The sequence below is a fragment of the Hoplias malabaricus genome, chromosome 1 (assembly GCF_029633855.1).
Source record: "Hoplias malabaricus isolate fHopMal1 chromosome 1, fHopMal1.hap1, whole genome shotgun sequence".
Taxonomy (NCBI): domain Eukaryota; kingdom Metazoa; phylum Chordata; class Actinopteri; order Characiformes; family Erythrinidae; genus Hoplias; species Hoplias malabaricus.
The window spans coordinates 89,851,271-89,866,599 of NC_089800.1; the positions used below are offsets into that span (position 1 = coordinate 89,851,271).

The 15,329-nt window shown below is 47.2% G+C and overlaps 1 protein-coding gene across 3 annotated transcripts in view; it reads left to right on the forward strand.

The window, feature by feature from the left end:
• emilin1b (elastin microfibril interfacer 1b) overlaps positions 1 to 15,329 on the forward strand; it is an 85,292-nt gene that overhangs the window by 60,768 nt on the left and 9,195 nt on the right. For all 3 annotated transcript variants that reach the window (XM_066675980.1, XM_066675978.1, XM_066675979.1), the window contains exons 2-4: positions 3,056 to 3,178; positions 7,660 to 7,883; positions 12,551 to 14,746. In XM_066675980.1, the coding sequence (XP_066532077.1) occupies positions 7,673 to 7,883; positions 12,551 to 14,746 (2,407 nt within the window). In that variant the 5' untranslated portion in view covers positions 3,056 to 3,178; positions 7,660 to 7,672. The remainder of the gene's footprint in view (positions 1 to 3,055; positions 3,179 to 7,659; positions 7,884 to 12,550; positions 14,747 to 15,329) is intronic.

Genomic DNA, 15,329 nt, shown 5'->3' on the forward strand with positions numbered 1-15,329 from the left:
GTGGCCAGTGAGTGTCAGTAGAGGGGGTGGTGTTTCTGATAAAGTGGCCAGTGAGTGTCAGTAGAGGGGGGTGTTTCTGATAAAGTGGCCAGTGAGTGTCAGTAGAAGGGGGGTGTTTCTGATAAAGTGGCCAGTGAGAGTCAGTAGAGGGGGTGGTGTTTCTGATAAAGTGTCCAGTGTGTGTCAGTAGAAGGGGGGTGTTTCTGATAAAGTGGCCAGTGAGTGTCAGTAGAAGGGGGGTGTTTCTGATAAAGTGTCCAGTGAGTGTCAGTAGAAGGGGGGTGTTTCTGATAAAGTGGCCAGTGAGTGTCAGTAGAGGGGGTGGTGTTTCTGATAAAGTGGCCAGTGAGTGTCAGTAGAGGGGGGTGTTTCTGATAAAGTGGCCAGTGAGTGTCAGTAGAAGGGGGGTGTTTCTGATAAAGTGGCCAGTGAGAGTCAGTAGAGGGGGGTGTTTCTGATAAAGTGGCCAGTGAGTGTCAGTAGAGGGGGGTGTTTCTGATAAAGTGGCCAGTGAGTGTCAGTAGAAGGGGGGTGTTTCTGATAAAGTGGCCATTGAGTGTCAGTAGAGGGGGGTGTTTCTGATAAAGTGGCCAGTGAGTGTCAGTAGAGGGGGGTGTTTCTGATAAAGTGGCCAGTGAGTGTCAGTAGAGGGGGGGGTGTTTCTGATAAAGTGACCAGTGAGCGTCAGTAGAAGGGGGGTGTTTCTGATAAAGTGGCCAGTGAGTGTCAGTAGAGGGTGGTGTTTCTGATAAAGTGTCCAGTGAGTGTCAGTAGAAGGGGGGTGTTTCTGATAAAGTGGCCAGTGAGTGTCAGTAGAGGGGGTGGTGTTTCTGATAAAGTGGCCAGTGAGTGTCAGTAGAGGGGGGTGTTTCTGATAAAGTGTCCAGTGAGTGTCAGTAGAAGGGGGGTGTTTCTGATAAAGTGGCCAGTGAGCGTCAGTAGAAGGGGGGTGTTTCTGATAAAGTGGCCATTGAGTGTCAGTAGAGGGGGGTGTTTCTGATAAAGTGGCCAGTGAGTGTCAGTAGAGGGGGGTGTTTCTGATAAAGTGGCCAGTGAGTGTCAGTAGAGGGGGGGGTGTTTCTGATAAAGTGGCCAGTGAGTGTCAGTAGAAGGGGGGTGTTTCTGATAAAGTGGCCAGTGAGTGTCAGTAGAAGGGGGGTGTTTCTGATAAAGTGGCCAGTGAGTGTCAGTAGAGGGGGGGGGTGTTTCTGATAAAGTGGCCAGTGAGCGTCAGTAGAAGGGGGGTGTTTCTGATAAAGTGGCCAGTGAGTGTCAGTAGAGGGGGGTGTTTCTGATAAAGTGGCCAGTGAGTGTCAGTAGAGGGGGGTGTTTCTGATAAAGTGGCCAGTGAGTGTCAGTAGAGGGGGGGGTGTTTCTGATAAAGTGGCCAGTGAGTGTCAGTAGAAGGGGGGTGTTTCTGATAAAGTGGCCAGTGAGTGTCAGTAGAAGGGGGGTGTTTCTGATAAAGTGGCCAGTGAGAGTCAGTAGAGGGGGTGGTGTTTCTGATAAAGTGGCCAGTGAGCGTCAGTAGAAGGGGGGTGTTTCTGATAAAGTGGCCATTGAGTGTCAGTAGAGGGGGGTGTTTCTGATAAAGTGGCCAGTGAGTGTCAGTAGAGGGGGGTGTTTCTGATAAAGTGGCCAGTGAGTGTCAGTAGAGGGGGGGGTGTTTCTGATAAAGTGGCCAGTGAGTGTCAGTAGAAGGGGGGTGTTTCTGATAAAGTGGCCAGTGAGTGTCAGTAGAAGGGGGGTGTTTCTGATAAAGTGGCCAGTGAGTGTCAGTAGAGGGGGGGGGTGTTTCTGATAAAGTGGCCAGTGAGCGTCAGTAGAAGGGGGGTGTTTCTGATAAAGTGGCCAGTGAGTGTCAGTAGAGGGGGGTGTTTCTGATAAAGTGGCCAGTGAGTGTCAGTAGAGGGGGGTGTTTCTGATAAAGTGGCCAGTGAGTGTCAGTAGAGGGGGGGGTGTTTCTGATAAAGTGGCCAGTGAGTGTCAGTAGAAGGGGGGTGTTTCTGATAAAGTGGCCAGTGAGTGTCAGTAGAGGGGGGGGTGTTTCTGATAAAGTGGCCAGTGAGCGTCAGTAGAAGGGGGGTGTTTCTGATAAAGTGGCCAGTGAGTGTCAGTAGAGGGGGGGGTGTTTCTGATAAAGTGGCCAGTGAGTGTCAGTAGAAGGGGGGTGTTTCTGATAAAGTGGCCAGTGAGTGTCAGTAGAGGGGGGTGTTTCTGATAAAGTGGCCAGTGAGTGTCAGTAGAGGGGGGTGTTTCTGATAAAGTGGCCAGTGAGTGTCAGTGGAGGGGGGTGTTTCTGATAAAGTGGCCAGTGAGTGTCAGTAGAAGGGGGTGTTTCTGATAAAGTGGCCAGTGAGTGTCAGTAGAGGGGGGGGGTGTTTCTGATAAAGTGGCCAGTGAGTGTCAGTAGAAGGGGGGTGTTTCTGATAAAGTGGCCAGTGAGTGTCAGTAGAGGGGGGGGGGGTGTTTCTGATAAAGTGGCCAGTGAGCGTCAGTAGAGGGGGGGTGTTTCTGATAAAGTGGCCAGTGAGTGTCAGTAGAGGGGGGTGTTTCTGATAAAGTGGCCAGTGAGTGTCAGTGGAGGGGGGTGTTTCTGATAAAGTGGCCAGTGAGTGTCAGTAGAGGGGGGGGGTGTTTCTGATAAAGTGGCCAGTGAGTGTCAGTAGAAGGGGGGTGTTTCTGATAAAGTGGCCAGTGAGTGTCAGTAGAGGGGGGGGGGTGTTTCTGATAAAGTGGCCAGTGAGCGTCAGTAGAGGGGGGTGTTTCTGATAAAGTGGCCAGTGAGTGTCAGTAGAGGGGGGTGTTTCTGATAAAGTGGCCAGTGATTTTCAGTAGAGGGGGGTGTTTCTGATAAAGTGGCCAGTGATTTTCAGTAGAGGGGGGTGTTTCTGATAAAGTGGCCATTTATTCTATTTCATTGTACAGTGTAACTGCTTGTTTCTGTTGTGCATCTGTCAATAAAAAGCTTGAATTTTGAATCTATGCCAATGATGCATATCAACTGTATGTGTGTGTGTGTGTGTGTGTGTGTGTGTGTGTGTGTGTTCTACAGGAACTGGTGTGCGTATGTGGTGACCAAGACAGTGAGCTGTGTTGTTGAAGATGGAGTGGAGACGTATGTGAAGCCCGAGTATCAGCCGTGTACGTGGGGAGTTCAGTGTCCACGAGCCGTACTGTGAGTATCATCTGGAACTGTGTGTGTGTGTGTGTGGTGTCCTAAATCAGTCCTCCAGTAAAAGTAATATCTGTCCAGTAAATAATAACTTTGCCAAAATTAAAAGTACTCTGAGTAAATGTAAAACCATCTAAAACTCCTGTGTGTTATGGAGCATTTTTTACCACAGAGTCCCTACTCCACTCGACTAGTCTTTCACACTCCTCCACCAGGTGAATCAGGTCCTGGTTCTGGAAGCGGGTTCTTGTTTAGTGGCTGTTCTCTCGTGGTTCAGAGCGAGTCGAGTAGGGACTAAACCGTGGCGTGTAAACCTTGCAGAGCGCTGATCGTCCAGAGAGAGTCGTCACTCTACGCCACGCAACGCAGACGACCAGCACCAACTCTCCATCTGTAAAATCTCCAGCTGCAGCAGAGATCACGTTTGTTTTTATCCGACTCACGACGGCAGCTCGTAAAATGACGCCGTGGTCTTTTGAAGAGGTTCAAACGCTCCTTGGATCGGTGGCCGACGAAAGAATCCAGCGAGAGCTGGACGCTGCAACAAGGAAGGAACAAACTCTACTGATCTGTCTGAACTGATGACGGAGCTGTGTTCAGTCCCAAACAACAACAACACGCCGATACACCATGAGTAAACACCGCTTAACGTTACCGCCGCCGTTGTTGTGGTTTCCAAAGACCACTGTTCCCCTTAGAGACGGGGTTAGAGACGACAGCTGATACATTTCAGGGGGGAGCTGTGGGAAACCAACCAGGGACCAATCAGAGTGATGGGGTTCCTCTGGGGTGAGTTGGAGTGGTGAGTTTGATCCAGAACTAATCCCCAATGCCAGCCCCTGCCCCTCACTGATGATGATGAGGCTGAACTCCATCAGATCCTCACAGCTATGTTGCAGCGTGTGGTGTAAAGTCTCACAGAGAGCAGAGGCTGTTGCTGCAGTGACGGTGGTGTGAAAACAGCAGGGAGCTTTGGCCACGTTTGAGGGAGAGGAGGGATAAAGACGTGGGTTTCTCGCTGAACTCTTGCTCTGAGGCCGACGGATGATGGATGAGGGAGAGGAGAGAAGCCAGGACTGAAACGGTCAGGACTCCGGGGGCTGGCAGAACACCGTTGCCTCCAGCTGGAAATTCTTACTCTCTTTCGTCTGGACACAGAGCTATGTGTGGAATGGGTTGCCATATCCTTCCAAACTCCACACGAATCATGCCGCAGGACTCGGGCCTGAACCCTGCTGAAACACACACTCATTTTTCTCAGAGGGTGATGTGCTTTTCTTCTTTCTCAGCTCTTTCTCGCGCAGACTCTGGAACGTTACAGAAAAACAGAGATGAGAATTCAGTGGCTTTACTGAGGGAGTCTAATAACATTGAAAACGTAAAAACCAACCACGCGTCTCACCACAAGCCACTTCTGGATAAAGATTCAACTTCTGGATGAGATTTAAGACCCATTTATACTGCGCCACTCTGCGATGCAGTGGTGGAGTAGAATTACTCTATAAATATTTAAAGTGTCACTCTGATAGAACCGGGTCAGAACACACACCACTGAAAGAGTTAACTCAGCTCTGATAGAACCGGGTCAGAACACACACCGCTGAAAGAGTTAACTCAGCTCTGATAGAACCGGGTCAGAACACACACAGCTGAAAGAGTTAACTGTGCTTGATAGAACCGGGTCAGAACACGCACCGCTGTAAGTGTTAACTCCACTCTGATAGAACCGGGTCAGAACACGCACCGCTGAAAGAGTTAACTGTGCTCTGATAAAACCGGGTCAGAACACGCACCGCTGTAAGTGTTAACTCCACTCTGATAGAACCGGGTCAGAACACGCACCACTGAAAGAGTTAACTACCCTCTGATAGAACCGGGCCAGAACATGAAGCGCTGAAAGAGTTAACTCTGCTCTGATAGAACCAGGTCAGAACACACACCACTGAAAGAGTTAACTGTGCTCTGATAGAACCGGGTCAGAACACGCACCGTTGTAAGTGTTAACTCCACTCTGATAGAACCGGGTCAGAACACACAGCGCTGAAAGAGATAACTGTACTCTTATAGAACCGGGTCAGAACACGCGCCGCTGAAAGAGCTCTCCTGAAGTGCACTGGTCACACACACACACACTCTTCTGAACTGCACCGGTCACACACACACTCTCCTGAACTGCACTGGACACACACACACTCTTCTGAAGTGCACTGGTCACACACACACTCTTCTGAAGTGCACTGGTCACACACACACTCTTCTGAAGTGCACTGGTCACACACACACTCTTCTGAACTGCACCGGTCACACACTCTTCTGAAGTGCACTGGTCACACACACACACTCTTCTGAAGTGCACTGGTCACACACACACTCTTCTGAAGAGCACTGGCCACACACACACTCTTCTGAACTGCACCGGTCACACACTCTTCTGAAGTGCACTGGTCACACACACACACTCTTCTGAAGTGCACTGGACACACACACACTCTTCTGAACTGCACCGGTCACACACACACTCTCCTGAACTGCGCTGGTCACACACACACTCTCCTGAAGAGCACTGGCCACACACACACTCTTCTGAACTGCACCGGTCACACACTCTTCTGAAGTGCACTGGTCACACACACACACTCTTCTGAAGTGCACTGGACACACACACACTCTTCTGAACTGCACCGGTCACACACACACTCTCCTGAACTGCGCTGGTCACACACACACTCTCCTGAACTGCACTGGTCACACACACACTCTCCTGAACTGCACTGGTCACACACATTCTCAGCCCTAGCCCCGCCTTCATCCTGCCGTGTCATCAGTGTTTCCACCTGTGTCTCCTTTGTGATCCTGCCACTCGTTTCCTGTCTCAGGTGTTCCTTCTGTGTGCTCCTGTGTAAAAATAGCCCCTGTGTTTCTGGTTGTGTTTGGTTATGTTTCTGTTAAATAAAGAGTCCATGCGTGTGTCCGCCTCATCATCTCCCTTCAACCGCGACCCATAAAGGGTTAATGTTTCTCCAGTTTCAGAGGCGTCTTGTTATTGGTTTCTGTCACAGGCCCACAGTGGATCATGGGTAATTCCCACAACGGCAGTGTTCTTCTAATGCGGACTTACAAGAGGGGCACATCAAATGCACATAGGGGGCGCTCTGGTGGAGGACACTAAAAGAACTGGGGCACTGTAAAGGCTTGCACACTTCAAATAAAGTGGACACACTGCAAACGAATGTGATTTTATTGGGACGGGGCGAACTCAGAGAGAATCAGAACTAAAATACAACACAGGATCCTTTTCAGCTTTGGTCTAGAACAAGAGAACAGAACAAAACCTGACTTGCTCTTGGTTCTATTTGGAACTATTGGTTCTACAGAACTTGGTTCTCTAAAAGACACTTGAAAGAACCATATGTTCACTGTGTTCTATGGTGTTACAGCTGGCAAGTGTCTGTGCTGCAGCTTTAGTTACTACACTCACTGCCCACACAACCTGTGTGTGTGTGTGTGTGTGTGTGTGTGTGTGTGCGCAGCTGGGCAGCAGATGCTAAATCAGACTTGTACAGCAACATAAAGCCGAATAAAGACCGCCCTGTTACTCCTGCTCTCACACAGGGAAGTAACTGTAAAATGTGTTTCCGCTCTTTTTTAACACGTTGGGCTTAAAATTACATTCCATGTCTGCAGTCCAGCGCTCTGTGTGTGTGTGTGTGTGTGTGTGTGTGTGTGTGTGTGTGTGTATGTGTGTGTGTGTGTGTGTGTACCAGGTTTCATGCATGTTGCGGTTGCCCAGATCTATTTACACAGTCACTGATGGTATGTGTCTTGTTCAGAGGATGACGAGCCGCTCCATTTGAAAGTAGGGATGTGTTTTGAGGTTAGGTTTTAGTCTTGTTTCTGTGTAGAGTGTGTGTGTGTGGTGTTTGTGGTAGAAGCCGTATCCCAAGTGTTTAAGCCGCTATGCTGCATGGGTGATGTTTTCCGCTGTGAAACTGCAGCGTTCTAAGCACAGATTGAGGAAGACGTCACCTCACACACCTAAGGAACCAATCCCATCAGCGCAGGGGAGGGCTTCTCAGCTGCAGGGGAGCAGTGTGGGGGTGGAGGTAGAGGCGGGGATTAATTGTGTGTTCGCAGGTCTGTGCATGTTGCGTATATGTGAAAGTGTAGAGTATCTCTGTGTTCACACCGGACTTCATTCATTTTCAATGAGAGCTGGCGATTCTCTGTGACACGGGAGCAAGAGTGTGACGATGCGGAGTGGACAAAGTCAGAGTCAGAGAAGTGGCAATAACCAATAGGGATTCAGCATCAGATTAGCAACAAAGAAACATTTCAAGTGTTACATTTCAGACACTCTGCTGATGTTTATCTTGGAAGTAATCACAGGTATCAGAGTTAAGATATAATTACAGCATGTGGACCATCAGAAGAAGATCTTGCCTGTTTTTCCTGCTCATGTTCACTCAGTTCTGTTTGTGTTGAAGGTACCGGACGTACATGAGGCCGAGGTATAAAGTGGCCTATAAGATGGTGACAGAAATGGAGTGGAAGTGCTGCCATGGTTACAGTGGAGAGGACTGTAATGACGGACCAAGCCCTGGTTCTGTCACTCAGATTTCCACAGCCAGACCCTGGCCCAAACCCTCAAACCCGGGGCACTCCGGGTCTACAACAGGCCACGGAAGCAGTGAGAGCAGTGGAAGCAGTGGTGGGTCATAAATCATCTTTAATTATTTCTGTACATAACTAACACCTTACAGTGTGCAGGACGACTTTAATAATGTAGAACCGATTCAGTTCCCATTCTCAAACCCAATTCAGAGACCTTCTCCATGCTTCCACCAATAAAAGTTGGTTCCGCAGCTAGAAAATTTGGTTCCCAGCTGAAACCATGAACAGTGAGAGGAACCGTGAAAGTGCTTGTTGTTGAATCAAGATAAAGAAGCTCCAGAAAGAGCTCAGAGCCAGAAATAAAGCGTTATGATGCAGTGGAGATGAACGGGTCATTTACAGAGTGATATATCATCATCGATGGGGTTCTGGGTAAACATCAGAGAACCAGACGCATCTGTGGAGGTCCTCCTTCTGAAACGGAGAAATGGAGAACCGGAAATAACCTGATACCTGAGTTGGAAAGAAAACTGAGAAAATAAAACATGACAGCACTTAAAGCTTTAAAATGGTTTACCATCTGTTTATTAATGGTTAATAATTATGTTGTTAACACATTAATAGTTATTAATATTCAGTTATAACACACAAATAGTGACCCCACATCCATCTACAGTTAAATCTCAGATCTTGCCGAATACTGACCTCAGTGCATCTCCTCCATCAGTCGACATTAATCCATTAATTAAATCAACTTTCTCAGCAGAAGGCTCTAGAGCCACAGCGTGAAACACTGGGATGTGTCTCATATCTCACTGTGATCTGACCGCTTTAAACAGTGGATTAACCATGACTCTGTCCCTTTATCTCTGGCTCTGGAGCTGAATTCAGACACAATTCCACAGCGCCCCCCGCTGGTGACGTATCCTTGGTTCAATATCCTGATACCAAATATTTTAATATTGTTTAAGGGTGTGGAGGACAGACAGATGAGTCATGGGGAGACAGAGAGACAGACAGAGAGACATGAGGAGCTGAGACAAGATCCAAAATAAGGAACCCTGAGCATGTGGACAGAACGAAACACGAGGGAGACACACAAACAAATCAGGAATCACACACGACGGGGCAGAACACTCACTGTTTGTTGCGTGCAGCAATTAAAACATTAAACAAATATTTTACCACCAGAAATAAAAAACAATATATATGTTTATTAATATTTATTATTTGTACAGGTTTTTTTTGTACGTTACTGCTCTAATGCTTGGCACTGAGCATGGTGACCTCTAAAGAACCCCAGAGTTCAGGCTGAGCAGGGTTCGGGGCATTCGCTCACATAAAGACAAGGTCACCCTCTCCAGGTGTTCCCAACTTGAGTTTCCCAATTTAGTAATGCCTCTGTGTCTGGAAGCTGCATGTTTGTACCTGAAGCAGACCAGTGGTAAATCTGAACATCTTATAAATCTCTTAGAATTTTATAGATTAAAAAAAACTATTAATAGCACTTTAAAATAATGGTACACAACACAAGACAGTAATAAACCTTAATAAATGCTTAGGCAATGTCATAATTAATCATTAAGTAATGACACTTTTAGTACGTCTCATGACTACGTTTAGTAAGTCTCATTAATTAATAAATGTACACTTATTGGAAAGTTTTATCTAAATTCTAACCAGCTCTGTTAAAGACGACGTTCACGTCGTCACGATGTGTCTCCTCTCCATGTGCTGCTCTACAGTCGGTTTGCTCTGGAAACCACTCTAATGTGTTTACGAAGCCCCAGTGTCTGTAAAAGGGTAAAAAACAAAGTGTCTGGTGCTAGGCTTTTTCTCTCTCTGCTCACGGCAGAGAAACGCCATCTGGAGGTTTTTAGACAACGGAGAGACTCCAAACGCTGAAAAGCACCAACCGAGATGAGGATGTTGCTCTATTCCTGCTCCATAGGGGGGTAACACTGACTTATTTTTGCTGTTACAGGTACATTACTTAAGGTGGAACTGACTCTAAACTCAGGAGAGCGCTAACTGCATGAAAGTAAAAACAGAGTGAAAGTGCTACAAAACTAAACAGCTCAAGTTACATATGAGTTTCTGTGGGAATTCAAACAGTGAATAAACACTTACAGACGTTTACACTTCAGACACCAACAAGATACAGTCGCTTCTTACTCACACGCACCGCTCCACATTAAAAGATACAGTCACTTCTTACTCACACGCACCGCTCCACATTAAAAGATACAGTCGCTTCTTACTCACACACACCGCTCCACCTTAAAAGATACAGTCACTTCTTACTCACACGCACCGCTCCACATTAAAAGATACAGTCGCTTCTTACTCACACACACCGCTCCACCTTAAAAGATACAGTCACTTCTTACTCACACGCACCGCTCCACCTTAAAAGATACAGTCACTTCTTACTCACACGCACCGCTCCACATTAAAAGATACAGTCACTTCTTACTCACACGCACCGCTCCACATTAAAAGATACAGTCACTTCTTACTCACACGCACCGCTCCACCTTAAAAGATACAGTCGCTTCTTACTCACACGCACCGCTCCACATTAAAAGATACAGTCACTTCTTACTCACACACACCGCTCCACATTAAAAGATACAGTCACTTCTTACTCACACACACCGCTCCACCTTAAAAGATACAGTCGCTTCTTACTCACACACACCGCTCCACCTTAAAAGATACAGTCACTTCTTACTCACACGCACCGCTCCACCTTAAAAGATACAGTCACTTCTTACTCACACGCACCGCTCCACATTAAAAGATACAGTCGCTTCTTACTCACACACACCGCTCCACATTAAAAGATACAGTCACTTCTTACTCACACACACCGCTCCACATTAAAAGATACAGTCACTTCTTACTCACACGCACCGCTCCACATTAAAAGATACAGTCGCTTCTTACTCACACACACCGCTCCACATTAAAAGATACAGTCACTTCTTACTCACACGCACCGCTCCACATTAAAAGATACAGTCGCTTCTTACTCACACACACCGCTCCACATTAAAAGATACAGTCACTTCTTACTCACACACACCGCTCCACATTAAAAGATACAGTCACTTCTTACTCACACACACCGCTCCACATTAAAAGATACAGTCGCTTCTTACTCACACACACCGCTCCACATTAAAAGATACAGTCACTTCTTACTCACACACACCGCTCCACATTAAAAGATACAGTCGCTTCTTACTCACACGCACCGCTCCACATTAAAAGATACAGTCACTTCTTACTCACACGCACCGCTCCACATTAAAAGATACAGTCGCTTCTTACTCACACACACCGCTCCACCTTAAAAGATACAGTCACTTCTTACTCACACGCACCGCTCCACCTTAAAAGATACAGTCACTTCTTACTCACACGCACCGCTCCACATTAAAAGATACAGTCACTTCTTACTCACACGCACCGCTCCACATTAAAAGATACAGTCACTTCTTACTCACACGCACCGCTCCACCTTAAAAGATACAGTCGCTTCTTACTCACACGCACCGCTCCACATTAAAAGATACAGTCACTTCTTACTCACACACACCGCTCCACATTAAAAGATACAGTCACTTCTTACTCACACACACCGCTCCACCTTAAAAGATACAGTCGCTTCTTACTCACACACACCGCTCCACCTTAAAAGATACAGTCACTTCTTACTCACACGCACCGCTCCACCTTAAAAGATACAGTCACTTCTTACTCACACGCACCGCTCCACATTAAAAGATACAGTCGCTTCTTACTCACACACACCGCTCCACATTAAAAGATACAGTCACTTCTTACTCACACACACCGCTCCACATTAAAAGATACAGTCACTTCTTACTCACACGCACCGCTCCACATTAAAAGATACAGTCGCTTCTTACTCACACACACCGCTCCACATTAAAAGATACAGTCACTTCTTACTCACACGCACCGCTCCACATTAAAAGATACAGTCGCTTCTTACTCACACACACCGCTCCACATTAAAAGATACAGTCACTTCTTACTCACACACACCGCTCCACATTAAAAGATACAGTCACTTCTTACTCACACACACCGCTCCACATTAAAAGATACAGTCGCTTCTTACTCACACACACCGCTCCACATTAAAAGATACAGTCACTTCTTACTCACACACACCGCTCCACATTAAAAGATACAGTCACTTCTTACTCACACGCACCGCTCCACCTTAAAAGATACAGTCACTTCTTACTCACACGCACCGCTCCACCTTAAAAGATACAGTCGCTTCTTACTCACACACACCGCTCCACATTAAAAGATACAGTCGCTTCTTACTCACACACACCGCTCCACATTAAAAGATACAGTCGCTTCTTACACACACACACCGCTCAACATTAAAAGATACAGTCGCTTCTTACTCACACGCACCGCTCCACATTAAAAGATACAGTCACTTCTTACTCACACACGCCGTTCCACTTTAGATGCTGAGTTTCTGAACATAAAAAGAACAGAGAACTGCATTTAGCCACAATTGTAGATGTTCCCTTTAACACACGTAAGGAATAGAACAAAATCTAAGATTAAACCTCCTTTATCATGTTGCGTGAGTTTGTAAGAATTTAGTCCAGGTTCTGTTAAACCTTAAATACTGATGTGTGTGTGTGTGTGTGTGTGTGTGTGTGTGTGTGTGTGTGTGTGTGTGTGTGTGTGTATGTGTGTGGACAGGTGATAGTGAAAAGATGAAGCAGATGGAAGCCAAAATCCAGAGTCTGACAAAAGACCTCCACGACTTGCAGTCGACTCTTCGTGGAATGAATGAGAGATTTCAGGAGGAGATGAAGAAACCTGGCCTCGGGAATGGAGCGAAAACCCCAGCAGATGCTGCTCAGCCAGAGATGAAGGAGACCATTCACAACATCCAGGCCAAGCTGGACCAGCTGGATAACAGGACTCAGGCTCACGATAAAACCCTGGTCAGCATTAACAACCACCTGGTGAATGGGATTGGAGGTGGGAATGATTTGGACGTGGAAGGTGGTGCTGGAGGTGGTATATTCAACAGCATGAAGGAGGAGATTCTACAAGAGCTAGAGCACAGGGTCACGGTCTCATGCTCTTCTTGCAAGGCAGGGGTGGATGACTTGAGGAAACAACAGCAAAGGGACAGGGAAAGGATCTCGGCTCTGGAAAAGCAGATCAGTGCCATGGATCAGCGCTACCGACAAAGTCTGGATAATCTGCGTCGAGATCTGAGTCGGACTCAAAGCTGCTGCGATTCAGTCATAGACCTCAGAGGGAGACTCGGCGAACTGGACAAGAAGCTGAGCACAACCTCTGAGACTTGCGATAGTCTGCAGGATCGCTTGGACAAGGAGCTCATAGGAGCTGGACAAGGTGGAAGCATCGGAGGAGAAACAGGTGCAGGAGGTGGGAATGGACTGGAACCAAAAATGACAGAAGATACCATCAGCAGTTACTTGCGGGATCTGGAAAGGCAGATAAACAACACCGTTCAAAGGACAGAGGAAAACTGTGCCTACATGGAGAACGATTTGAAGAATTTATTCCACACTGAGCTTAGAGTTCTCCGCAGTGAGGTCAACAGTCGCTTTGACGACCAAGAATTAAAGCTCTCAGATGTAGATAAGGACATTGGGAATGTCAAAGAGACAGTATTTGACTTGGACAAGAGATTGATCCGACTAGAGAATGTCACAACTCATCTGGATAGGAGAATAAATGAGTGCCCTTTGTGCTCTGGTACAGGACCTGGAACTGGAGGTGGGACAGGGTCTGGATCAAAACGACCCACAGGAGGAACAAGTGGCAGCAGCAACCCGGAAGACACAGTCAAATCCCTGGAGTGGAAGGTCATTGCTAATGAGCATGAGATCAAGAGATTTGACACAAGACTCAAAGACCTCTCAGTATCCGGAGACTCTCTGGTGGACAAAGTCATCGATCTCAGCCACGACATCCGTAAAATCAAAGCCCTGACAGGGGAAAATGGGGAACATTTCCAGAGGATTGTGACTGAGATCGAGAACTGTGATCTCTGCAAGTCTGTGCAAGATGACTTGAGGAAACTGAAGAACATCACGAACCACGCTGTGGACAAATGGCAAACGGATATGAACTACATAAAGGGGAAGATAGATTCCGGACAGGCCGGGTGCTCAGACGCATGCTCTGACTTGCAAGAAGAAGTTCATAAACTGAAGGAGGACATTCAGAAATGTGGTGGCCAGTGCAAGATCAGTTTGGAACCTCCCACTGGAACAGGAACTGAAACAGGTGGCCTGGACCACTCTCAGAAACCTCTAGATGGCCACAGCGTCATCAGCAGCAACAACGGCAACCTCAGGTCAATCCAGGGACAGTTGTCTGAGGTCATCTTGACTTTCAGCTCCATCAACGACACTCTGAAAGGATTGGAGCATAGTGTCCACAAGCACGACAGCGTCATCACAGACCTGGGCAACACCAAGGACAAGATCATCTCAGAGATAGACAAGATCCAGCAGGAGATGACAGAGCACATAGAGGACAGCAAGATCCGCTTTGAGAACGTAGATCGGGATGTGAGGCGATTTGGTAACAGCCTGGTGGTAGAAATGGGCGACTGCAAGAGAACCAATGATGGCTTGGACAAGAGACTCTCCAAACTTGAGGCAATCTGTGGCCGTTTGGATGCTGTTTCCGAAAACGTGCATAAAATCAAGGAAGGCCTTAACAAGCATGTGTCTGGGCTTTGGTACTGTGTGAACGGACTTAACGCCACGGTCACTTCCCACAGCAGTTTCATCGATACCATCCAGGACACACACCTCGACGGCATCCATGGCAAGATCAAGCAGCTCAACTCGTCTCTGCTCAACATTCTCAAAGAGTTCCACAGCATAATTGAGCAGGACTTAACAGGTAAGTCTTTAAAAGAAATTAATGCTGTTTTCCACTGCATGGAACTTACTTGACTGGACTCTAGTTTTTCCACTGGCCAAATCTGGTCCTGAAACCGGGTTCTTGTTTAGTCCCTGCTCTTATATGGTTCCAAGCAAGCCGAATAGGTACTGAATGTGAGGTGTAAACCCTGCAAAGCTCTGATTGGCCAGAGACCTGTCAATCACCAGGAAACACAGAGCTCCAGCACAAACTCAGCGCTTATAAAATCTCTGAAGTTACAGCAGCTTTCTCATTAGTTTTTATCCGACTCTCAGCAGCAGCTCGTAACATTCCCCCGAGGGGTTTCTGAAGAGGGTCAGACGCTCCTTGAGTCGGTGGCTAACGCAAAAAGCAAAAGCTGAATGTGTGACAAGCGAAACTGATCTGTGAGCATGTTGTTGTGGTTTTCAAAGCCTATTAGAGACAAGGTTTTGAGACGTCACCGGCTCCATTTCGCAGGGGATCTGTGAGAGTGGAAAAGCGACCAGATGAAAGCGAGTCGAGCCGATCCCATGCAGTGGAAAAAGCACCATATATGTCCTAATATGTTCCACACACCAAT